We start from the raw sequence: 26,119 nt of genomic DNA, 5'->3' as shown, positions 1-26,119 counted from the left end.
CAATTATATTTATATAGTGATATTAAATATAATTAATGGTAAATTTGGACTTGTCAAGAGTTGACAGAAAAGCCCAAGGCCCATTGGAGCTAGTGTCTTATTTGTTCCCTTTTGGTCCCACTCCAAGCCACATGCTAAAACCCAATTGGAAAGGTCTAAAAGGTTAACCCAATTAGATAATCAGTTATAAAGAGAGAAACATACAGAATTTTAAAATGAACATGAAATAGTTTATATGTGAGTGTTGGACACTCTCTAATTCTTTTTTGAACAAACACATATAATTGATTGAGAGACCACACTTCTTTGGCATTAGTGGAATTGGAGTGAAGATTAAAAGTGTTCCTAAGTATTTCTAATCTTTGTTTTGAAATTCACCATACCAAGGTACACTCTCTTGTTCTTGTATTCTGAAATTTACATAGTATATGTTATCAATTGTGAATGAAGTAGATCCGTTAATTTTTCCGCTGCCTCTATTTTGTATACGATACAAACATATATTTTTCTATTAGTTTGCAAATCACAGCACTAGAATTTTGAGGAGGTGAAAAATTTTATTTTCCAATTAGATCAGCCAGAGTTACAGGAGCTATTCGCAATCCTAGCTTGGTCTTTATGGTTTTGCCGAAACAAAATAAGAATGAATGAGCTTGATAAAGTCCCTCATGATGTGGTTACCTGGGCCAGCAACTTCAGACTTGAATTTCAATCCACGAAGGAAGGAATGAAAGTTGCTAGACCAAAGGAAAATTGGAAATGAGTACCACCTCCCCAAGGCCTGTTCAAAGCTAATGTTGATGAAGCTATTTTCAAAGAGACTAATAAAGCAGGCATAGGTGTGGTGGTGCGTGACAGTTAAGGATGGGTGCTGCCTGCTTTATTGGAGAAAGTGGAAGGTGTGTAAGATGTAGAGGTCATTATGGCATTTTAGCTATCCGGCAGGCTATCAGGTTAGCAATTGAGACTAGTTTTAGTTGTGTTATAATTGAGAGTGACTCACTTTTGATGGTTAAAACCATCCAAGATACTGCCGAAACTACTTGTCATATTGGACACATCATAGATGACGTGAAGCATTTGTCAATGGCCATGAAAAGCTGTGAATTCCATCACACAAAGAGGGAGGCAAACCGGGTTGCTCACACTCTGGCCCGCAATGCTATTCATTTTGATACAGAGATGGCTTAGCTTGAAGAGATTCCTCTTTGCATGTCTGATGTAATCCAAAATGATGCTGTGTAATTGCTTGTTTCTCTTTTTGTTTGTTCTTTTGATCTGATTCTTAAAAAAAAAAAAAAAAAAAAAAAAAAAAAATCCCATAAAAAAAAAGTATTTCTTCATATTACGTTCAGGGAAACGTAGGGAAATCCACTAAACCGCTTTTCCATGAGACTAAAGTCTTAGCTACACTTTTCTGAAACTTTAGTCCATGGGACCAAGGGCTTAAAAAAGAAACTACGATAGGAAATATTAGTCCGTGATGACAGTGCTCTGCCCTACGAAGCAAGCTTCAAATGGTGGCTGGGTGGCCCCTCCGGCTGGCTATTTTAAGGTTAATGTGGATGGCGCATCGCCTTTAGATGGCCTTGGGGTCTCGGGGGTTGGCGCGATTGTCTGTGATGACAAGGGCAATGTTGTTGCTGCATTGAGTAAGGCTCTGCCTTCACACTATCCAGCTAAGTGGACTGAGCTCTTTGCTATGGAACAGGGCGTACTATTGGCTCAGGAGTTGGCCATTCCCAATGTTATCTTTGAATCGGATGCTGCCTCTGTTGTCCAAGCAGTCTTGCATGATCTTAGTGGAGGTGAAACAAGAATTTTCTTTCCTTTTAGCGTTAATTTTCTAAGAATATAGTTAGTTGTCCTGTTGCAAAACAAATTGGAAAACTAGCATCTCGAGTTTTAAAAACTCGAGATCAATGGTGGAACTTGAGTTTCTAAAACTCGAGATGCAAACGGTAGCAGATGTGGAAAAAAAATTCCACGTGGAACTCGAGTTTTAGAAACTCGAGTTCCACCATTTGCTTTTTGCATCACCTCTTCGTCTTCGTCTGTTCTTCTTCTTTCTCAGTTATTTTCTTCTTCCATCCAGTCTGAGTCTTCCTTTCATATTTGAGTCTTCTTCTTCCTGCCCGATCTGGTCTTCTTCCTCTCTTCTTCTTCTTCCTTCCAGATCTTTTCCTCTGTTCCTCTGTCTCCTCTGTTCTCTGTTTCTCTGCTTCCTCTGTTCTCTGTTCTCTGTTTCTCTGCTTCCTCTGTTCTCTGTTCTCTGTTTCTCTGCTCCTTCCAGTTTTGGATCACGTTTTTCCCTAAGAAAATCGAGTCTTAAAGACTCGATTTTTAATTTTGTACAAGACGAGTCTTTAAGACTCGAGATCCAGCTGGCATTTTCGCCCAACTCAGCACCACAAAATGAGTACAAAGCGAGTTTTTGAGACTCGATTTTTAATGTGGAACTCGAGTTTCTAAAACTCGAGATGCTACTTTCCATTATTCTTTTAAACGTTGCCTAACTAACTATATACAACCCCTTTACACAGCTATTCTGCACATTCCCTCGGTGAAACAGGCCATTTGATTCAAGGAATTCAGAGAGCAAAATCTTCCTTCTCAAGTTGCTCCTTCCAACACGTGAAAAGGGACTACAATAGGGCTGCTCATGAGCTTGCCCAGTTTGCCAAATGTAATAATGCTAATTATGTTTGGAAAGATGATTTTCCTTTATTCTTAGAGCACCTGATTCATATAGGCCTTGGCTGAGTGTTGTAAGCTTTGGCCCCTGTTGTATTCCTTTTCCCCTGTGTTAATGATATTTTCATTTTCTCTTCAAAAATTAGTCCATGGGACCCAGGGCTTCAAAAGAAACTATGATAGGAAATATTAGTCCATGGGACCCAGGGCTTCAAAAGAAACTATGATAGGAAATATTGGGCTTCAAAAGAAACTATGATAGGAAATATTAGTCCATGGGACCCAGGGCTTCAAAAGAAACTATGATAGGAAATATTGGGCTTCAAAAGAAACTATGATAGGAAATATTAGTCCATGGGACCCAGGGCTTCAAAAGAAACTATGATAGGAAATATAAAAGAAACTATGATAGGAAATATTAGTCCATGGGACCCAGGGCTTCAAAAGAAACTATGATAGGAAATATTGGGCTTCAAAAGAAACTATGATAGGAAATATTAGTCCATGGGACCCAGGGCTTCAAAAGAAACTATGATAGGAAATATTGGGCTTCAAAAGAAACTATGATAGGAAATATTAGTCCATGGGGCTTAAAAAAGAAACTATGATAGGAAATATTAGTCCATGGGACCCAGGGCTTAAAAAGAAACTGTGATAAGAAATATTAATGATAGGAAATATTAATCCATGGGACCCAGGGCTTCAAAAAGAAACTATGATAGGAAATATTAGTCCATGAGACCCAGGGCTTAAAAAAAAAAACTACGATGGGAAATATTAGTCCATGGGAAATATTAGTCCATGGGACCCAGGGCTTAAAAAGAAACTACGACAAAAAATATTAGTACAATGTGTCTTAAAAGGAAACTACATAGGAAATATTAGTCCATGGGACCCAGGGCTTAAAAAGAAACTACGATAAAAAATATTAGTCCAATGTGTCTATGTGTCTTAAAGAGAAACTACGACAAAAAAATATTAGGCCATGGGACCTGGGGCTTAAAAAGAAACTACGATAAGACAAGGTTTGTACCAACCTCTTTTTGGAATCGACATTTCAAAAGGAACCAAAGGTCTCCAAACTACACCGATAGTTGCGTCTCTTAGATTTGGCACACAAAGCCGTGTATCCGTGGAATTTCTTCTTAACGCCTCATCTATATATACTCAATATTTGTCTGCAACATTTTGTCCCCAAGGAAGTAAAGGTTCACTATGTACTACATGGATCTGAGGCACACATTCCTTTTTGCGATAAACATGTTAAAATCCCAAGTGGGAAGTAGTACTTGGGTTTGGGATCCCTTCAACACAATTGCTCATCCCACTTCCACCAAGATTTTTATTCTTTCTCTTCTCTTCCTGCTCTTTCCCTTCACCTGCATAAAAGTGCCCGTTGCTTGTTCAGTCGATACAGGCCATATAATTGTAAGACTGGGAAAATTTGATCCCTATCTCACAGTTTCATTAGTGGCGTCCATTGTGTTCCCTCAAGCTCTCTTTTGGTATACTTACCCAATCATTATAATGACCTCGTTTTGGTCTTCTTGGCTTCTATATGTGTTTGGGTGCTTTCTGTCCTGGCTGCAAAATGGTCTTACTACTATTCCCGTCATTAACATCACAATAAGGGCTACTGTTACTGGGCGGCACAACTCAGAACCCCAACCTGAAGTTGAAGGTATTGAGTGGAACCAACAATCGCAGGAGCCGGGTTCAGATGGTGAAGGATTAGATGCTATTGAAGTTATCGTGGTGTAGCCAGCTCATGGGTCTCTCTCAGACTAGTCTCTCCTTGTTTTCCCTCCCTTTTTCCATTTTCAATGTAATATACTAGTATTTCCTTTTCTTCTTCTTCTTTTTTTTTTTTTTTTTTTTTCATAATATTTTCATTGTATTTGTTTATTTTCTTGATGTTATGTAATAAATTTTATAATATAGTGTACGTGTAAGATTGTTAGCGAACTGATGTATGGATTTATTTACTTCTCTATACCAAGAAAAAAAAAGAAAAAGTTAGAAAGAGTATGGGAAAAAAGAAAAGAAGATTATGTAATTTGTCATGACTACAATTTTCAAAGAATTGAACAACATCTTTTGGATTTGAGGGCTGTATTTAAAATCTATCTAAACGATGCTGAACAAACCCATATGATCTGATTGTGACAGGCCTTGTTGAGGGTTTAATTTTCATTCTTGGGCTCATAAAAAGTTTTCCCATTAAGCCTATTCACATAAAATCTATGGGCCCAATCAAAATAGATCGGCCCAGTTAAGTCCAACTCAGTGCTACCGTGTCCTCTTACCTCCCATAAAAATAAAAAACCCCCCAACTCACCGAATCAAACCGAGTCACAGTCCACCAACTCACCCTCCCACCCCATCAAAATTTCAAGATACCACCACAGACAGACCCACAAAACTGATCAAAAAAACACCATGGATTTCTCAGAACAAGACGTAGATATCTTCGGAGAAGACTACGAAAACGAACGACAAGACGGTGGGGCCCACTCATCATCGCCATCATCATCGTCGTCCTCTTCTTCCTCCTCCTCTTCATCGGCAGCATCATCGTCATCGTCCTCCGCTTCTTCATCCAACGGCGGAGCTTCAAGCAGCCCCAGTAGGAGCGTGAGCAGTGGAAAAGAGCAAGAACAAGAAGTAATAGGAGTAGAGGAGAACGGCGATGAAGAGGTAGAGATTAACAGTAGAGACTTTCATGGCTACCAAGAAGACGATAGAGATCTGTTTGGCTCTGATAATGAAGATTACTGCAAAACCACTGCCATTAGTCCTTTCTCTATTCCTGGTTACTTTTCTTTCATGGGTTTTTCGTATTTTCTGGTTTTACTTTGGTTTTGAAGCATTCCCCTCATCTGGGTTTTTGTTTCTGTGACTGCTTCTCTATGATCTTGTTGCTTCTTCTGTCTCTAATATTGCTTGTTTTGCTTTATTTTGTTGTGCTAGTTTTAGTAGCGGTTGTGATTGTTTTGCTGCAACATACTAATGGAACATTTTGTGATAAAATTGGGTGCTTGGAGCTTTGAATTCAATTGTGACTAAAGAAGCTTGGTTATTTTGTTCCATAAGTACGAAATATTATGGTACTGGCTAATACTGGCTACATTAATGAAGTAAAGCCTTTTAATTGTTCACCCAATCACCCATTTTATTTTAAAGACTGTTGTGGATATTATTATTAAGATTGGACATATCCAGACATTGGAGGTTGGCTACAGATAACTAGAACTTAGTTTCAAATCAGCTTTCGAGAACAATGGTGTTGCCTTTTTGGAATGCGACTGACTGTGCTCTTCAACATGATAAAAGTTAATAGCTTAAGAGTATTTGTTCCTTGCATTTGCTTGTAGCAATCTTATAAGTGGCTACATATTGCCAATTAACTTGATCTTACTGAACGCAAGTGATAAATGTATTTTTTTTAATCAATTTGTGAGGCAAGGCCCTGTCACTTCCCTTCCCCTCTCTTGCACTCTCTAAATTTTGTGATTTTGTATTTTCCGAGTGAACTCATCGAAATCCCCTTTGGCAGTGTTGCCTGCTGTACGCAATCCTAACAACCACAGTAGAGGTGGGCGTGGCCGTTGGCAAAATGATAGAGGAGGACCAGGCCTCCTTCCTCGACCTGGACCTTTTCCTCAGAGACAGAACTTTGGTTTTGGTTCTAAGTTTATGAATGGTCGTGATGAACGTTTTGTTTCTGAACTAAAGCTTTCAAAGAGTGAAGAAACATTATCAAGAAAATGTATTAATATTCAGGAGGTAGGAGCTGCTTTCTCTTCTTGTAATTTGATCAAGCACTTTTTAGGTCTGATATATTAATGCAGTAAAGGGAGATTTCCACCAAATATTGATTTCCATATCTCCTTTTTAAAAATTTTGACCTAGATCTTTCCAGATGGTAATTGATTGCGCCATAATTGTATCGACGTTTGTATAGCTCTCATTATAATGGTTTGTAAGGAAAGGAACATAAAATAAAGAAATTTTGGATGGTGAAAACAGATTGTAATTGGAAATTTTTGTTGATTCTTATCCCTCACTGAATTTGCTAATTTCATCCAATAGCCATGCGTACTTGCTTGCTATAGTCGTGTAGAAGGGGGAGACGTCCACTTCGATGATCGCAGCTTGGTAAGTTTTATGGGTTTGGACCTCTAAATTAGTTTTCTTGTAAAATTCTTTTAGTTGGTGTACATATGAAATCTGTGGTTGTGGTCATCTCATTCACATCACTCATTCTGTTTACTAGAGGCTTTTTAAGCGTCTAATTTCTGAAGATGTTGGAGCTGATCTGAATGAAGGTTTTGATACCTTTATTGAAAAAAAAGGTAGGTGCTCAGGTGTCCGAGACAGTCGAGTCTTTTTAGGCATGGGTGGCTTCTTAATGACATCAACCAAACTTTCATCACCTGATTCACCTTGACTCCAAAAACTCATGGTGCTTGCAAGTTTGGTCAGTTTAGACCCATTGGGCTATGTAATTTTTGCTATAAAATTATTTCAAGAATCTTGGTGGCAAGGATTAGACCACTGATGGCCAAGCTAATAGAACCATCTCAGGTGGCTTTCTTAACCAATAGAAACATAGCAGAAAATGTGTTTTTAGCACAAGAAGTTGTTCACACCTTTGCAGGAACTAAGAAGAAGAATGGCTTCCTTGGACTAAAACTTGACTTTAGAGAATGGAGTGGCCTTTCCTAGTACAAGTATTGAATGACTTTGGTTTTTGCCAACACTTTATGAAGCTTATATTTCAATGTATTTCCACTGTGAAATATACAATTTTGTTGAATGGTGGTATGGGGCCCAAAATCACTCCAACCCAGGGCTTGAGACAAATGCGATCCTCTATCTCCCTATCTCTTCATTATTGGAAGTGAAGTCTTGGCTAGGTTGATTAATAGAGAAAACAATCAAGGCAATTTAAACGGAATGAAACTTTCCCAAGCAGCCCCTCAAATTACAAATTTGCTTTAAGCAGATGATGTGTTGCTGTTTTGTAAGGCTAAACATGCAGAAGTCAACTCTATCATGGAATGTCTCAACAAATACTGTGAATGGTCAGGCCAACAAATCAATTTGGAAAAATCTGGACTATTTGCCTCCAAAGGAGTCCACGCCCAATTTCTTGAACAGATCCGAAGACAAAAAGGATTAAAAAAGCTCCCTCACAACACCGAGTACTTGCGTGTCCCTCTATTCCTGTCTAGTCATCGTAAAAAGGACCAACTATTTAAAAGAAAATCTAAATTTAAGGATTTGCAGCTAGAAAAGCAAGTGTCTGTCATGGATGGGAAGAGCCACCATAATCAATTCTGTTGCTCTTGCCATTCCATCCTATTCTATGTCTAGCTTTCGGATTCGTAGTGGACTTTATGATGAAATGGTTGCATTTATTCGAAAATTCTGGTGGTACCCCTCAAAAGAGTCCGGACATGTGCATTCTCCTTTGAACTGGGAAACATTGTGCCAACCAAAAGAGAATGGCGGCTTGGGTTTCAAGTATTTTGCTGACTTCAACCTAGCACTCTTGTCAAAAATGGCTTGGTGGATTTTAGAGAAGGAGGATAGCCCGTGTGCAAGCCTTGAAAGCCAAATACAAAGTAGGGAGAAATAAGTTGTGGACTGAATCACCCAGAAAGTCCTCTTGGTCTTGGAAAAGCATTGAATCTGCAAAGAGAATCCTTATGGCCTGTTTGGAGGTTTAAAAAAGGAGGGGGAGTAGAGTAGAGGGAGGAAGAGTAATTCAATTACCTTGTTTGGAAGTTTTTTAAGGAAGGAGGGGGAGAAGTTTGGAGGGGTTTGGAGGGGTTTCAACCACCTCTAACCTCTCATTTTTAATTCCCCAAAATTGGAGAGATTTGGAGGAAGAGTAGAGTAGATAAATTATTGACTAGATAAATTTCTCAATTTACCCTTTCTAAATTAATAATAAACCAATGTTACAAGTCCATTTTCAAATAGGAGTAAATTTGTCTATTTTAATCATTTCCTCTCCTCTCCATGCTAATTTTTAAAACATCCAAACAAGGGGAATGACTAATTACTCCCTTCTCCCTTACTAATTTTAAAAACATTCAAATAAGGTGGAGGGGAACCATTCATTTGTACTCTCCTCCCCACTACTTTCCTCCATTCTACTCTCCTCCCTCTCTAAACTTCCAAACATGCCATTAGTCCAGGTGTATGCAAAAGAATAAATAATAGAGATAGCATTCCCACCTGGGAAGAACCTTGGGTTCCTGATTTGCCAAACTTTAAACTGGTGCCTAGGGGCTGTTTGGTTTTTAAAAAACCATCATTCATCACTCTGTTTTTATCACCCATAACTTAAAGCTGGTGGGTCCCACGGCTGTTTGGTTTGTTTGGATTTGTTTTCAATTTTTGTTTCTATCATTCAATTCTCTGATTTTTTAGTGATGAGTTATGAAAACTGAAAACACATTTTAGGTGTTTTTGAGTTATGGAAACAAAGTTTCCATGACATTTTGGTAAATAAACACACACTGCTGGGATCCATGGTCAAAGAAGTCACGTCCTTACCTTTTTTTATTTTTTATTTTTTCTCCTTTCTTCTTCACAGACTCGCTCCAACGACCATTTTTTCTTCTTCTTCTTCATTATTTTTCTTTCTTTTATGTTAGGACATATATGATTCATGTTAGGAATATATGTCAACATTTTATGTAATTGGCTAATCCTTTGACAAAACGCATTTTACTTGTAATTGGATAGATCTAAGATATGTTTAATGCTTCAAGAAACAAGATTTCAAGTTCAAGTGTTAAAGCCATGCAAGTTTGTCCAAGAATCAAGTGAGAAAGTGTTGTTCATTAAATCTCAACAGCCAGCTTAACAGCTAGTATCTATCGAGGTTTAAATAGCTGTTTCAGCCCGAGGCTCGACAACTGCTCGATAGATAGGGTATTTGTCGAGATTTATGAAGTTCAATTTTTCAAGCTGATTTTCATCCAATCCGTGAATGTATGTTTGAGTTTTCTTTTTTCACAACCCTAAATATATATAAAGATTATTTTAAGGGCCGTAAAAGGTGATAAAAGTTGCACAAGAGCACAATTCCACAAGTGTGAAGAAAAGTGTGACCGGAAACCTAGTTTGCCCTAATTCTTGAAGAAGCTGTTGTATTTGTGCACCATAGGGTTTTGTGATCAAGCAACTTCATGATCTTCATCGCATGATGAGCAGAAGAACTTTGCAGCCAACATCCTTCTCAAGTTGGTGATCAAGTCACATACTGAGATCCACGCAATTGGTTAGTCACGTACTGGGAGCCGTGCATTGAAAGGAGAGATTGTCACTATAGAATAAGTCCAATTGGGTATTGGGGTAACGGTTCAACTGTAGGTTGGTATAAGGTATTGGGATTCCTTTACTTGTAACCGTTTGTTTTGATAATAATGGATTCTCGGGAGTAGTGACCTTAAAATCACCTGGTGGGGTTTTTGTCGTGTAGGTTTTCCCCATTCGTAAACAAATCATTGTGTCAATTTATTTTCTGTTGCATACTTAGTTTAATTGGTGATTTGTTTGTGCTACCACGCATATTACATGTTAATTTGATTAATTAATAAACTTGGCTAATTAATCAATTAATTCATCACAAGAGGTCAATACGTTTTTGGCCTATCATTTTCTTCTTCACAGAAACACATGGGTAACTTTATTAAAAAAAAACACATGGGTACCGATTTCTCAAACCCAAAAAATCAAACCCATAAACACATGATACCGATCATACACACTAACAAAGAAACACAAACCCACAAACATGTTCATCCACACAATAAATTTAAAAATTTCTTCTCCAAACACAAACAAAACCTAGAAGTAAGAAATGAAAGAGAGGAAATGGGCAGAGAAGAGGGGTGGAGATCAGCGCTGTTTAGACTCGGTGAGAGGAAGAGAATGGAGGGGCAGAGAGGAAGAGAGAACCGTGTGTCTGGGTATTGGGGGGAGAGTGATGAAAAAAAAGGGAGAAAAGGGGAGTTATGGGGAGAGATAGGATACATGCGGGTATGGTAATTGTGAGCTTGACATGGTGCTCAAGCAATGGATCCCACAAAAGTAGAAATATTTGAGTGATGAGAAGTTGAAAATAGTGTGCCAAACAGGTGGGGTTTAGAAAATTTGGGTATTTTAAGTGATGAGTGAAGAGTGATGAGTGACGAAAATTAAGTGAGGAGTGATGAGTGATGGTTTTTTTAAAAACCAAATAGCCCCTAAGTCACCTGAAAATCTTGACGCTTGTCTTGTAGTGTCATAGCTGTTCGCTCCCAGTAAGTCAGGTTGGGACTTGGATAAGTTAATCCTACTGTTTGATGAGAACTCAGTCAAAACCATCAAAAAAGTCCCAGTTAGAAATAACAATCAGAAAGATAATTGGATATGGGTGGATAATTCAAGTGGGAAGCACTCGGTCAAAGCTGCATAAAGGAAAATCTCAAATCTATCCCATGGCAGCTCTGATACCTCTTCTACAGCTTTGGAAATCAAAGATTCATGAGAGGTATAAAATGATACTATGGAGGAAAGCTTCAAATATTCTGCCTACAAAGGACAAAATTCTAGGGTTCAACCCCAACATTGATACCATATGCCCCCTTTGTGGCACTCTTCCTGAATCAGCCGTGCATATTTTCATATCTTGTCATGTGGCTAGAGCATTATGGTATGCTAGCAGATGGGGCTTTAAATCAGATAAGCTGCAAATTAACTCTCCCTCACAGTTAATAGAAATATTGACTTCCCCACCCAATTCCATTTTAACAAATTCATCTGATAAAGAAGGTATGGAGTTTGAGGAACTTAGCTTTGTTTGCTGGGGTTCAGCGTGACTTGGAAAGAACTATCCCTAAACTGATGAGGCGTTTCTAGGAGCATTTGAGAGCTTCTCCTTCACCTAACCTGTCTCCAATTTCTCAAGGGACAAGGAAATGGACAAGCCCAAACCATGGAGTCATTAAAATTAACTGTGATGCAACTTTAGGATCAGACAAATCCTTTATAGCTATTGTTGCAAGAGATTGGAGAGGGGAATTGGTTTTTGCCCATACAAGCGGTAGAAACCAACATCCCTGTCCAAGCAGAAGCGGAAGCAATTAATTGGGCCTCTCAGCAATTGATCATCAAAATATCAGCCTAGCATTAATTGAGAGCGATTCAAAAGTGTGCATTGAAGCACTTCAAGAACTAGACTCCCATGTTTCTTGGAGGATCTCAACTATAATTTCACATACGTTAAGGTTGAAAGCTCTTTCACATAATGTGAAGTTCAACTGAGTTCCTAGGGATCTGAATAAAGCTGCTCATGTTCTTGCAAAATGGTCTCTTAATAATTGCCTAGCTGGTATGTTTGTTTTAGGCTCTGCTCCTGTTTTTGTTGATGTAACCTTAATATTGATATGTAGCTGTTGTTTGTTTTGGAATAAAAGTTTTTTGGCCTTCCATAAAAATTTAAAAAAAAAAAAAAAAAAAAAAAAAGGAATATTTTGTGATACGATTGGGTACTTAGAGCTTTGAATTTGGTGTGACTAAAGAAGAGTTGGCTAGATTTGTCCATTCCATTTTAAATACCCTTGTGAATATTATTATTAAGTTGACATATTCCAGACATTGGAGGTTGGCTACAAAAGTAGAAGTTAATTTCAAAATCAGCTTTGGAGAACAATAATAGTGTTGCGTTTTTGGAATGTGTGACTAACTGTGCTCTTCAACGTGATAAATACCAAGGGGAAAAAAAAGTACATTCACCCCTATGTTTGGAGTAGTTCACAATTCTCCCTTACCTTTGAAATCAACTAATTTTTCCTCTATCTTTGAAAAATTAACAAATACCTCAAATCCATTATTTTTTCAATTCAATCCAATGAAATTACAATGATTACAAATGCAGTCTAAGAAAACAATAGTGCAATCTTTAACTTTTTCTCTTCTTTGTGATGTACAACTAATAATTTCTTCAAAAAAGTTTGTTAGATTTTACTGAGAAAATAACAAATCAGGAGTATTTGCTCATTTCCCAAATATAGAAGAGAAAATTGATTGATTTCAAAGATAAATGAAAAAATTGTGAACTACCGCAAAACATAACGGGGGAGAGTGAGGGGGGAATGATTTTTTTCCCAATATCAAAATTAGGGAAAAGATGTTGGAGAATAAACTGAAATTGCATTAAGCTTACATAAAACAAGTACAATACTCTGATTAGTATATATAGCAATAGAGCTTGGCAAGAAATAATGAAACTAAGATAATAAAGTGAAAGACTGGCACCACGTTGGATTCAAGGAAAGGACCAGTGACCAGTCCAATGAGAACTCTCCTCCCACAGATAGCTTAGATCAATCTAATGTCAAAAAAACCTCCTATAAGGATAAGCTAGTTGGAGCTATCCCAGGTGCATTTGCTAAAGCTTTTGATTTTACAGACCTGATGGACGATGACTTGCATTCTGATGATGAAGACGTGGAGGCTCACAACCTACACCGAAAAGGGATGGTGGCAGTCAAGCTATCCAAGGAAACGAAGAGGCGCATCAGGAAACCATGGTCAAAAACCATTATAGTGAAGCTGGTGGGAAGGTCTGTGAGCTTCAGTTACATGCAAAATAAACTAGTCCAGCTATGGAGACCGGTAGGGCGAATGGACTATGTGGACCTTTCTCATGGGTTTTTCCTAGTTCGTTTTTTCTCCAAGGAGGATTTGGATTCGGTATTGGAGAAGGGGCCATGGTTTATTGGTGATTTCTTTCTTTCTATAAGACCATGGGAGCCTTTCTTTAAGCCAGCAACTGCAAATGTATCCTTGGTAGCAGTTTGGGTTAGACTAAACGCACTTCCGATTGAATTGTATGAAACTAAAGTCCTTAAACAGATAGGTGAGTCATTGGGGAAAGTTTTAAGGATTGATGCTCACACTGCCATGGAAGCCAGAGGTAAATATGCTCGGCTTTGCATTCAAATCGATATCAACAAACCATTGATTAACACCATACTTATTGGGCGATTTGAGCAACCGGTGACTTATGAAGGTGTCCATAGGCTGTGTTTTTCATGTGGAAGAATTGGGCACATGGTTGAAGCATGCCCATACACAGTCCGGCGCAACAAAGACCAAGAAACTCTAGTGGAGAATGAACGAGAAACTGTACCTGACTCGGCACGCGATTTGCATGAGAACCAACGTCCTTGTCCTGACAACTCCACAGCTGGCGTTAGTGGGATTGTGGAGGCTGATGGGGAGTACGGACCTTGGATGGTTGTGGTCAGGAAAAGGAGTGGGTACAAAGGTACAAAATATGGTCCCAGCCAGGTGGAGACAAGTAAACACATGTGGGCAGGCACGCCTCAACATTTTGGATACAATTTGGACCGAACAGAGAAGAGTAAAAACGAATGGCCTAAAGCCCAATCTCCAGCAAGTAGTAGGCCCATTCCTGAACACTCCATGTGTAGTGGAGATGCCCATGCAACAAAGGCCCAACTTGCTAGCAGCAAAGATGGGCGCCCTTTGATCCCTAGACCAAACTTTGAGGTGCCGATCCTAGCACATAAAAAAAACCCATCTTCTAGACCTTTCCCTGTTTCGGTCAAAGGCAAGAAGAACCTAGCTAGAGTTAAAACTCCAGACACTTCTCCAAAAAACATAGCTGCCCCTCAGATAAAACAACGCCCCTTAAACTTAAACCCACCTTTATCCTTCACCAACCTTACCACACTCTCCGATTATGCTCTCCAACCATCATCCAGCGCCACTTTTGAGTTCAAGACCCTTGCAAGAGATGAAATTGGCCACACAAATGGAGAAGGAAGCAGTCGCGATACCAGGGGCTGTGATCTTGAAGACTTGGGCAAATCCCACGCATGTTATGGGGAGCTTCAAGCGCAAGCTCAAGGCAGCTTGGAAATTAATTTTCCCGTCAACGAAAATGGTGCAGAGATCGGAATCTTTGCCATGGATGACCACTCTGTGGGGAATGTCAACGGTGATGTTGAGGAAGACCGGATGGAATCCGACAAAGGAGGCGGATCTCCGACCTCCGCATAATGAGTGCCCCACCCCTTTCAGCTTTTGTCCCCATGAATATCATAATCTGGAACAGTAAAGGTGCATTGAAACCAAATTTTCAGAGTCATGTTCGAGAACTAGCTCAGAGACATGATCCGGCTATTTTTATAATTATGGAAACCAAGCTGGGTGGGGACAGGGCAAGAGAGATTACTGACCGCTTGCCTTTTGACGGGGCTATCCATACTGACACCATTGGATATGCCAGTGGACTTTGGCTTTTGTGCAATTCAGACAAAGTGGATATTCAGAGACTAGCGAACACGGAGCAGGAGATTCATGTCGAAGTTAAGGTACACTCTTCAAACCTTAATTGGGTTCTGTCTACTATTTATGCTAGTCCTAGGAGTGAGGAGAGGAAGATTTTATGGGAAAACCTTACTAAAGTAGCAGAGCTTCACAATCTGCCGTGCGTTATGGCCGGTGATTTTAATGAGCCTCTGGTTGATGAGGATAAATTTGGAGGCAAAGGAGTTAGTATAAATCGATCTCTCCTTTTTAAGGAATGTCTTGACAGGTGTAGTATGGTGGACTTAGGCTTTTCGAGGCCTAGGTACACATGGACCAATAAGAGGGATGTTAACAATTTGATTTTGGAGAGGATTGATAGGTTCTTTATGAATCCAGAGTGGTGTATGCTGCATCCGGAGGCAAAAATCACACATTTACCTAAATGTCACTCTGATCACTGCCCGGTTTTGCTCGAGACCATTCCAGGCAGAACAGCGTCCCTTATCAGACCATTTAGATTCCAAGAATTCTGGCTTTCGGACACATCTTTTCCTAGCATTGTTTCTAAGGCTTGGAATACTAGCAGGGGCTTAGCTGAATCTATAGACTCTTTTTCCAAGGAGGCTACATTATGGAATAAGAACCATTTTGGAAACATTCACTATAAGAAGAAACGGATTTTGGCTAGACTTTATGGCATTCAAAAGGCATTGTCGAACAACCCTTATGCCCCCTTTCTTACTCTTGAAAGTCAGCTTCAACAAGACCTTGATCACGTCCTAGATCAAGAGAGGGACCTCTGGCTACTGAAGTCTAGGGTTAATTGGATAATACAAGGAGATCGAAACACATCCTTCTACCACTTGTCCACCTTAACTAGAAGGAAACGAAACCACATTGCCTCAGTGAAGGATGATATGGGGGAGTGGATCACCGGTGAAAGAGAGGTCATGGAGTTTTTTCGGAGAAGGTTTATTTCCTTATATTCCACCTCACATATGGCGGCCAGCCAAGTCCCTCTTCTACCCACTCAGTGGTATGGTCGAATGTCAGAAGAGGTAAAATGCTCTCTTAGTGCCATGGTGACAATTGAGGAAATTAAAAGTGCGCTTTGGTCTATGAAACCCTACAAAGCCCCAGGCCCAGATGGGCTCCACGCGGGTTTTTTCCAAAGATTTTGGCTTATTACAGGAGATTCAGTTAAAAGGGAAGTGGAGAGGGCTTTCACTAGTGCAAGAGTGCCGGATTACCTCAACAAGACCCTCATTGCTCTCATTCCGAAGATGCAAGGTCCGGAAACCTTAGGGAATTATAAACTTATAAGTCTTTGCAATACGATTTATAAAATCATTACTAAGGTGATTGTGGCCCGGATTAGATCTCACTTAGATAGCATGATTTCTCCTTACCAAGCAGCCTTTATCCCGGGAAGAAAGGGAACGAACAACACCATTATAGTTCAAGAGATTATTCATTCCATAGGTAGATCCAAAGGGGGAAAAGGTCATATGGCCATCAAAATTGACCTTGAAAAGGCTTACGACAAGATTGAATGGGGCTTTATTAGAGAAATGCTCATCCACTTCAACTTTCCAGACAATATTATTGATCTCATTATGAATTGTGTGACATCGGTGTCCACTTCACTCCTCTTTAACGGGGGCTGCCTGGAGTCTTTCTTACCTTCTAGAGGTATTAGGCAGGGAGATCCCCTCTCCCCCTACCTCTTCATTCTTTGCATGGAGTACTTGGGCCACCTAATTGAAGAAAAATGTACAGATAAGCTATGGCACCCCGTAAAAGCCTCTAGAAGTGGTCCGGCTTTTTCTCACATTTTCTTTGCGGATGACTTAGTCCTCTTTGCTAGGGCTGACATAGGAAATTGCCATACCATTAATGAGGTCCTCCAAGAGTTTTGTAGAAGATCCGGCCAGACTGTGAGTGAAGCAAAATCTCGGGTGTATTTTTCACCCAATGTTGATTTAGATCTAAGAGAAAATCTAGCTGATATTCTTGGTTTTAGGTCAACTCCTAACCTGGGCAAATATCTAGGTTTTCCCTTAAAACACTCTGGAAGTGGAGGGCAAGATTTTGGCTTTGTGTTGGATAGAGTTAAAAAGAAGCTTGCGGGTTGGAAAGCTAATTTACTCTCCATGGCAGGTAGAAGGGTCTTGATTCAAGCTTCCTCATCCACCATTCCCACTTATGCTATGCAGAATGTTCAGCTCCAGGATAAAATTCTAAAGGGCATAGATAGGGTAAACAGGAATTTCCTGTGGGGGTCCACTGAAAATTCCAAGAAGATGCATTGGGTTGGCTGGGATAAAGTCACCACCCCAAAAGATAGGGGAGGTTTAGGGCTTCAATCAGCTAAAGGAAGAAATACGGCGCTCTTAGCCAAGCTTAACTGGAGATTTCACTCGGAGAACAATGCACCTTGGGTCAAGGTGCTCAAGCTGAAATATGGAACCAGGCAACGCATAAACTCCAGAAATGAAGCCAAGTTACCAGGGTCACCTATTTGGAAAGGTTTAAAAAAGGGAGAACATGTGTTCAAGGAGGGAATGAAATGGATTCCGGGGCATGAGAGCAATTTAAACTTCTGGCTGGACAGTTGGTCGGATTTGGGTCCTCTTAGATCCATCATCCACGGTCCAATCCCTCTAGAATCCACTAACCTGAAAGTTAAGGATGTTTTTCTCCCCCATGGGTGGAATTGGTCAGCCATTCCTTTTGATTTGCCTTTAGACATCAAAGAGAGCATTAAAGCGGTTCCTCTTCCCATTGCATCTAGAAGTAGGGGTAAGCTAGCTTGGAAAGGGTCCTCCAATGGTGATTTTAGCTCTAAAGGTGCATATTTTCTAGCCACCAAGCCTTCAGAAGCTATTCTTTTTTCGGGTGCATGGATATGGAAGCTAACTACCCTCCCCAAAATCCAAATGTTTCTCTGGCAGTGTATGCACAAGAGTGTGGGGGTGAGGTGCTGCTTGGCAGAAAGAGGGCTGAACATACCCACAATCTGCCCTTTATGTCACACGAAGCCCGAAACCATCAGTCATGCTCTTCGAGACTGCACAATTGTGAAATCTGTATGGCAACACTTAGGCCAGCAAAGATTGAATCAACAGTTTTATTCTCAAGAGCTAAGAGATTGGCTCATTTCAAATGCAAATCTCAAGGCTCCTTCCATTGCTAATGGAATCCCTTGGAATGTTGTTTTTTCTTTTGCTGTTTGGCTGATTTGGAAGCAGCGAAATCAAGTGGTTTTTAACAACAAGAGTCCCAATCCAAATATCTACAAGTTGATCAAGATGCAAGCCACTGAGTTTTTCCTTTGCATTAACAATCCAAAATGCAACCACCAAATGATCACAAAACTCATTAAATGGGAAAGGCCTGAATCGGGCTGGCTGAAACTCAATACTAACGGGTCTTTTGATGATTTATTGGGGAATGGTGGAAGGGGTGGACTGATTAGGGATGAGCAAGGGCAATGGGATGCGGGTTTCACCAGAAAAATTCAGAAGACTAACAGTTTCATGGCAGAAGCTTGGGCTCTCCGAGATGGTCTTGTTCTTTGCAATCAAATGAAGGTGTCTAAGGGTCATTGTTGAATCAGACGCTAAAGCTGTAGTAGATGCTTTGAACAACCGGGGCTCTCACAACTCAGTGTTCTCTCCTCTCTTCAATGACTGTAGACAATTGGCCTCAAATATTCCCCAGGTAGTTTTTAGGCACATTTATTGCGAAGCTAACTCTTGTGTAGATCGGCTTGCCAACCTGGGTCGTCTGCAACAATTAGATTTTGTTTTACATTCCAGTCCGCCTGTGGACTTAGTTTCTGTTGTCTTGGCAGATTGCCAGGGAGTGTATTCTAAAAGGCTTGGATCTGCTCCTCTGTTTAGTTTAATATAATGCTTCCTTTTCACCCAAAAAAAAAAGATAATAAACTTTCTAACAGCTATCTGACGTGGATAACAGAATGGCAACCTACATTAATGAAGACTAAACACGTGTTCTCCTCCTGATGTTGCCTTTCTTCTTAGCCTTGATTCGGCTGGAACCTTGTACGATGGTTTTGTCCCCTCTGTTTTAGAGGCAAGCTAGTTTCTTGAATGAAATTTCCTTTTCACCAAAATATATATATATATATATATATATAATGCATAGCATTCCATATATAATACAAATACTCTTTGCTCTTTATATATATAAAGCCTCCTCTAAGCCCTAGATCTATATCTCTCTCTCATCTCAAAGCGTCCTCTAAACATAACCCTCTTATTCATCAAGAAAACAGAATAAAAGAAAAGAAAAGCCTCATCTCCATCAAGAAAGTTTCACGATGTACATGGATTTGAGGCACGCACTCCTTCTTGCGATAAACATCTTAAAATCCCAAGTAGGAAGTAGTACTTGGGTTTGGGATCCCTTCAACACAATTGCTCATCCCACTTCCACGGAGACTTTTATTCTCTCTTCTCTTCCTGCTCTTTCCCTTCACCTGCATAAAAGTGCCCATTGCTTGTTCAGTCGATACAAGCCACATAATTGTAAGACTGGGAAAATTTGATCCCTGTCTCACAATTTCATTAGTAGTCTCCATTGTATTCCCACAAGCTCTCTTTTGGTATACTTACCCAATCATTATAATGACCTCGTTTTGGTCTTCTTGGCTTCTATATGTGCTTGGGTGCTTTCTGTCCTGGCTGCAAAATGTTCTTACTACTATTCCCGTCATTGGCACAACTCAGAACCTCAACATGAAATTGAAGCTATTGAATGGAACCAACAATGGCAAGAGCCCGATTCTGATGATGAAGTTTTAGATGCAGATGCTATTGAAGTTATGGTGGTCTAGCCAGCTCATGGCTCATGGGTCTCTCTCAAACTATTCTCTACTTGTTTGCCCTCCCTTGTTCCATTTTCAATGTAGTATTTCTTTTTCTTTTCTTTTTTAGAACATTTTCAATGTATTTGTGTATTGTTTTGTCTTTTCTCAACAACCAAAAAATAAAGTGTATTGTCTTGATGTTATGTAATGAATTTTATAATATAGTGTACGTGTAAGATTGTTAGCGAACTGATGTATGGTTTTATTTGCTTCTCTATACCAAGAAAAAAAAAGTTGGAAAGAGGATGGGAAAAAAGGAAAAAAGATTATGTAATTTGTCATGACTACAGTTTTCAAAGGATTTAACAACATCTTTTGGATTTGAGGGCTGTATTTAAGGTCCATCTAAAAGATGCTGAACAAACCCATATGATCTGATTGTGCCAGGCCTTGTTGAGCTCCAACCAATTATACGGTTTAATTTTCATTCTTGGGCTCATAAAAAGTTTCCCAATTAAGCCTATTCACATAAAATCCACGGGCCCAATCAAAATAGATCGGCCCAATTAAGTCCAACTCAGTGCTACCGTGTCCTCTTACCTCCCATAAAAATTAAAAACCTCGCAACTCACCGAATCAAGCCGAGTCACGTTCCACCAACTCACCCTCCCACCCATCAAAATTTCAAGCTACCACCACAGACAGACCCACAAAATTGATCAAAAAAAACACCATGGATTTCTCAGAACAAGACGTAGATATCTTCGGAGAAGACCACGAAAACCAACGACAAGACGGTGGGGCCCACTGATCATCGCCATCATCATTGTCGTCCTCTTCTTCCTCCTCCTCTTCACAGTGGCGGAGCCACATTGGGACCCAAGGGGCCGTGCCCCCCCCCCCTCCCCAAATATTTGAAAAAATTAGTATATATATAGTAGAGTTATTTTAATAAAGAAATGTTATATTCATAATATTTTTATAATAAATCTTAAGTGGCAAGTTATTATTGGCTGTGTGGTTAAAATCATTTTCCTCCATGTGTGTGGTTAAAATACTTCCTGCAAAAGCAGGTGTGTAGGTCTGTAGGCTACTCTCACTTTCTCATATTTTTATTTGTTCTTAAAATATTAAAATAATCAATGTATCATAACATCATAAATGTATATGATTAAAATATATTATTTTTATCATTTTATTTATATATAAAATAATATAACATGTATTTGGTTCTAGTTATAGCTATTTTTTATATATATTGAAATTTGAATGATTGTTTGTCTTTTATTTAAAAATCTTTAAATTATTAGTATTTTTTAAAATTTTAGTCATTATATTTAATGGGTGATAATTTAATTTGAAAAATCTAGGTTCATGGACAAGTTTAGGAGTTGGTAATTCAGAAATAATACACTTTTGGGTTTTGATTATTAAATTGTATGTATATTACTGTTAGTATGGATATAATTAATATATACACAGAAATAATTAATTGTCTAATTTTATGTTTGGCCAATTGGCCCCCCCAAATATAAATTCCTGGCTCCACCACCGCCTCTTCATCGGCAGCATCATCGTCATCGTCCTCCGCTTCAAGCAGCCCCAGTAGGAGCGTGAGCAGTGGAAAAGAGCAAGAACAAGAAGTAATAGGAGTAGAGGAGAATGGCGATGAAGAGGTAGAGATTAACAGTAGAGACTTTCATGGCTACCAAGAAGACGATAGAGATCTGTTTGGCTCTGATAATGAAGATTACTGCAAAACCACTGCGATTAGTCCTTTCTCTATTCCTTCCTGGTTACTTTTCTTTCATGGGTTTTTTGTATTTTCTGGTTTTACTTTTGGTTTTGAAGCGTTCCCCCCATCTGGGTTTTTGTTTCTATGACTGCTTCTCTATGATCTTGTTGGTTCTTCTGTCTCTAATATTTGCTTGTTTTACATTATTTATTGTGCTAGTTTTAGTAGCTGTTGTGATTATTTTGCTACAATATACTAATGGAACATTTTATGATAAAATTGGGTGTTTGGAGCTTTGAATTCGATTTTGACTAAAGAAGCTTGGTCAGTTTGATACATAAAGTATGAAATATTTGGTGAGAGTTATATAATGATATGCCTAATACTAGCTACATTAGTGAAGTAAAGCCTTACGCTCTGTTTGTTTCGCTGAAAAACCTTCTGTAAAGATAGTTTTCCATATTTTCCAATGTTTGGTAGCATAAAAAAAAACTGGTCAATGGAAAACTATCTTTGGTTAACGGAAAACTCTAATAAAAATAAGGCTTATTTTCTATAAGCTGTTTTTCAAAAAAAAAAATTTGGAAAACAATATTTCTCTCATGCGTTGCATCTCCTATAAATATTATTTTTGTCTATAGCCGTGAGAAATATAATTTTTTGGCGACTTGCAAAGGAGAACAAATTTTCAGCGATAATTATTTCATTCCTCTCTACCAAAATCCCAATTCTTTGCTTTGAATTTCAAGCTCGATTTTCTTTTTTCTCTAAGAAATTTTCAATTTGATGGATTCCAGGTAGAAGTTACTTCTTTTTCGTAAATAAAGTGCAAAAAATAAAATAAAATAAATAATAGAAGAAGAAGAAGAAAGAATGAAAGAAGTAAAAGATGAAAATTTTAAACATAGTACCTATATTGCTCTAAATTGCTTTTACATGGGACAATCTTTACCGTGGACTAATAATATTGTTATATAATGAATGATAATTGTTTAGGAGAATTGCATTTGTTGGCAAATACATTTTTTGTTGGCAGATACTATGTAGTGATGATATATTATGCAATACATTATGTAAATACATAATTTAGAGTAATATTGAAGACTTGTGGTTGATCATAGTAGACAAATGGTTGATATATATGTGTGTGTACGTACATTACTGTCTATATATATGAGCAAGATGAGTGGTACAGATCATGAAATTTAACAACTAATTAATTTTGATTGTATCTATTGTCAAATTTTTAGATTAATTAGTATGAAAACCAAATTCATTCTTGGTTTTTTATTTATAATGATTACATTAGTTAGTTTACATAATATACATGTTTTAAATTATACAAGAAATATGTAAAAAAAATTACATACCAAACACCAGAAAACATTCTCAAGCACATTTTCAAGGTCGTTACCAAACACTGGAAAATAAGACAGTTTTCTAAAAAATACTCTTTGAAAAATGAACAATTTTCCAGAAAACGTTAATGCTAAATCAAACAGATCGTTATATATTTGTTTACCCGTTTCATCTTAAAGACTGTAGTGAATATTATTATTAAGAAGTTTACCAAAAAAGAATATTATTATTAAGATTGAGTCCAAGTAATTTGTCATGACTTCAAGTTAGAAAGATGTAGGTACCAAATGATGCTGAACAAACCCATATGTTCTGATTGTGCCAGGCCTTGTTGAGCTCCAACCACTTCTATGCTTAATTTTCTAATTCCTGGGCTCAAGTCAAGTCACAGAACCTTCTTTTTTTTTTGGGTTAAATGGTCACAGCAACTTCCTCAATTAACCCTATTCTTCGTGGTTTTTTATTTTATTTTTTTAACATCAAATCCCTAAGCCCAATCACAATAGCTGATCGGCCCAGCTAAGTCCCACTGGGTACTGTGTCCTTTTATCTCGCATAAAATTAAAATCACGAGCTCAAGGAATCAATCCTGGGCCCAAAGTCTGCGCAAATTAGCTAGTTTTAGTAGCAGTAGTGATTGTTTTGCTGCAACATACTAATGGAACATTTTGTGATAAGATTGGGTGCTGGGAGCTTTGAATTGGGTATGACTAAAGAAGAGTTGGTTTTATCCATAAATTTGAAATATTCTAGTATCAGTTATATAATGTTATTGCAAATGCTACCTGAAGTAAAGATTTTTAATTATTCATCCATTTCATTTTAAAGACCCCTTGTGAATATTATTATTAAGATGACATATGACATATCCAGACATAAGACATTGGACAAAAGTAGAAGCTAGTTTCAAATCAGCTTTCGAGAACAATGGTGTTTGCCTTTTTGGAATGTGTGACTAACTGTGCTCTTCAACTAGATAAATATCAAAATTAGAGAAAAGATTTGGGAGAATAAACTGAAATTGCATTAAACTTAAAAAAAAAAAAAAAACAATTTCAATACTTTGTTTAGTATATATAGCAATAGAATTTGGCAAGAAATAATGAAACTGACATAATAAACTTCCTGACAGTTATCTGACGTGGATAACAGAATTGCAACCTACACTAATCAAGACTAAACACGTGTCCACTCGCTAAATTGCTCTGAGACATAATCTTAACAAATGCGACGTGTAGTTTATTATTCAGACTCTTCCTTTCTACTTCTCTTCTTCTAATTTATTTAAGCATTTCTAAAGATTGATTTACTAATCCTGTAAAAGGAGATCAAGCAAAATATATCATGAAATCTGTCGTCAACAATATACTATAACAATGTATTTGATACATTTGGAAATGTATCATATGAAATTATATGTTGTGTATACAAATTACATATAATTTACCCGAATTACATAATTATAAGAGTTTGTGAATAAAACATTTTCTTATAAGGTATCAATATATTAAATAAATAAATAAAATACCTTACCATAAATCCAAATTTATTTTCTTTTAGATTGCTTCCCCTTCGAAAAGTTTGTTAATAATCTTGAGATCACCCTAATTTTAAATGAATAAACTTAGGATAAGGTTTAGCTACAAACTTTGTTGTAGCCAATGACTGCAACTCTTATTAAAAAAAAATTAACAATACTACATATTTTGAAAATTTAATTATTAGATTATATGTTCTATATGTCATTAACACTTATGTCAAATTTTGTGTCAATTATATGTTATTTAATATTCGATTAATAAACTTATTTTTTATGCATAATTTTAAACTACAAAAACTTGAAATTTAAACATTTAATTAATGACACAACTATTAATCTTTGATCTTTTGAAAATTTTGCAAGCATGGAAAGTATAAAAAGAAAATGTAATCCAATAATGTATTTGCCAAAATTCACATTCAATAAAAAGATATTGATTGGAACTGTAGTAATTAGTTATAACCAAGTTTGTAACTGTAGAGATATTGAGTCCAGGAGTTCATTATTTATTTATATTTTGGGCCTGTGGCCCAGGCCGAGGACTCAAGTTGTCCGAAGAGGGGAAATATTGGTTAGAAGAGACTGCGTTATTAAACAAAAATGTTAGTTTTGGTCATAATGGCTCAAGAGGGTGAGCCAAGGATAAATACCTCCTCGGCTAGCCAAAGCCAAGGTCCGAAGAGGTGGTCTGTCGCCCAGAGTAATGTTCCAGGAAGTTCCGTTGGTACAGATAAGCAATATAGAGACATCAGAAAGGGAAGAGTCCCAAAATATCTTAGGGGAAAGCTGCTGCCACCGCATTAAATGCACTGCAGCTAACTCTTTGGTCGCATTAATGTGGGGGTGATACCTGAACAGTAGTTATCAGTCTTACAGTTACTGCCCACGACTTATGGAAGGTGCTGATGGGACAAGTATCAATACCAGCCATCTGGCACGCACGTGGAGGACAAGGATGAGAGGAGAAGGAAGTATAAAAGGAGGAAGAGGTAACAGGAGAAGGGGATCGGAAAACAAAGAGAAAATTACTGTAGCATCAAGAACTGACTTTATAATCAAATCTAAAAGAAATATATAAGAATAGATCTCTTCGGACTTTGCCGAGGACGATTTTCTTCATTATAAACCTGTCCATTTACATCTTCCTATCATCTAAATCTACTTTTGTGTTTGTCTGATTCATTAGAGCCCAGTATTTTAACCCATTCTCTACAAATTCATTGTTTTGGGATTTTTGGACCTCAGTCCATCTATCTGTTGGACTAGAGATTCAAATCTGGTCCTTACAGTAACTAAACTTTATCCATGAACATATATCTAACAACAAACCTTAACACTACATTGTTAGAAACCTTGGAATATGTTATCACATTTATTGCCATAAACAATTTATTCATATATAATCATTTCAGTAAATTCAAAGAAAAATGTGCAATCAATTTTTTTATATAAAATAAATAAATAAATAAATAAAAATCATGTACTTGCTAGTTAGCCAAGAAAAAAAATTATGTTATCTTATATTTCTCTATAAACAAGAAATATAAACGTAATTGTAACACACGATGGTACACGTTTACTTAGGCCCAGCCCTTATAAGTCAAAAGTGGGA

General features: G+C 37.9%; 2 protein-coding genes across 2 annotated transcripts in view; both read left to right on the top strand.

The window, feature by feature from the left end:
• The window catches only part of LOC115971322 (decapping nuclease DXO homolog, chloroplastic-like), a 51,419-nt gene that overhangs the window by 1,789 nt on the left and 23,511 nt on the right, over positions 1-26,119 (top strand). The window contains exon 2 of the mRNA XM_031091183.1: positions 21,483-21,663. Within this exon, the coding sequence (XP_030947043.1) occupies positions 21,483-21,663 (181 nt within the window). The remainder of the gene's footprint in view (positions 1-21,482; positions 21,664-26,119) is intronic.
• On the top strand, positions 5,045-6,585 carry LOC115971323 (decapping nuclease DXO homolog, chloroplastic-like). Its single transcript, XM_031091184.1, has 2 exons — positions 5,045-5,506; positions 6,251-6,585. The coding sequence occupies exons 1-2, from the start codon at positions 5,134-5,136 to the stop codon at positions 6,538-6,540; spliced, it is 663 nt and encodes a 220-aa protein (XP_030947044.1). The 5' UTR covers positions 5,045-5,133; the 3' UTR covers positions 6,541-6,585.

Source organism: Quercus lobata, chromosome 12 (assembly GCF_001633185.2).
Source record: "Quercus lobata isolate SW786 chromosome 12, ValleyOak3.0 Primary Assembly, whole genome shotgun sequence".
In the NCBI taxonomy this organism is placed as follows: domain Eukaryota; kingdom Viridiplantae; phylum Streptophyta; class Magnoliopsida; order Fagales; family Fagaceae; genus Quercus; species Quercus lobata.
Note: the sequence above shows the minus strand (reverse complement) of the source record. Positions and strands in the feature narration are given on the sequence as shown.

Bases quoted from the DNA above. Each gene is read 5' to 3' on its own strand.
- LOC115971323 (XM_031091184.1), top strand. From the start codon at position 5,134: ATGGATTTCTCAGAACAAGACGTAGATATCTTCGGAGAAGACTACGAA. The intron at 5,507-6,250 runs GTTACTTTTCTT...CCCCTTTGGCAG, and splicing joins TAGTCCTTTCTCTATTCCTG to TGTTGCCTGCTGTACGCAAT.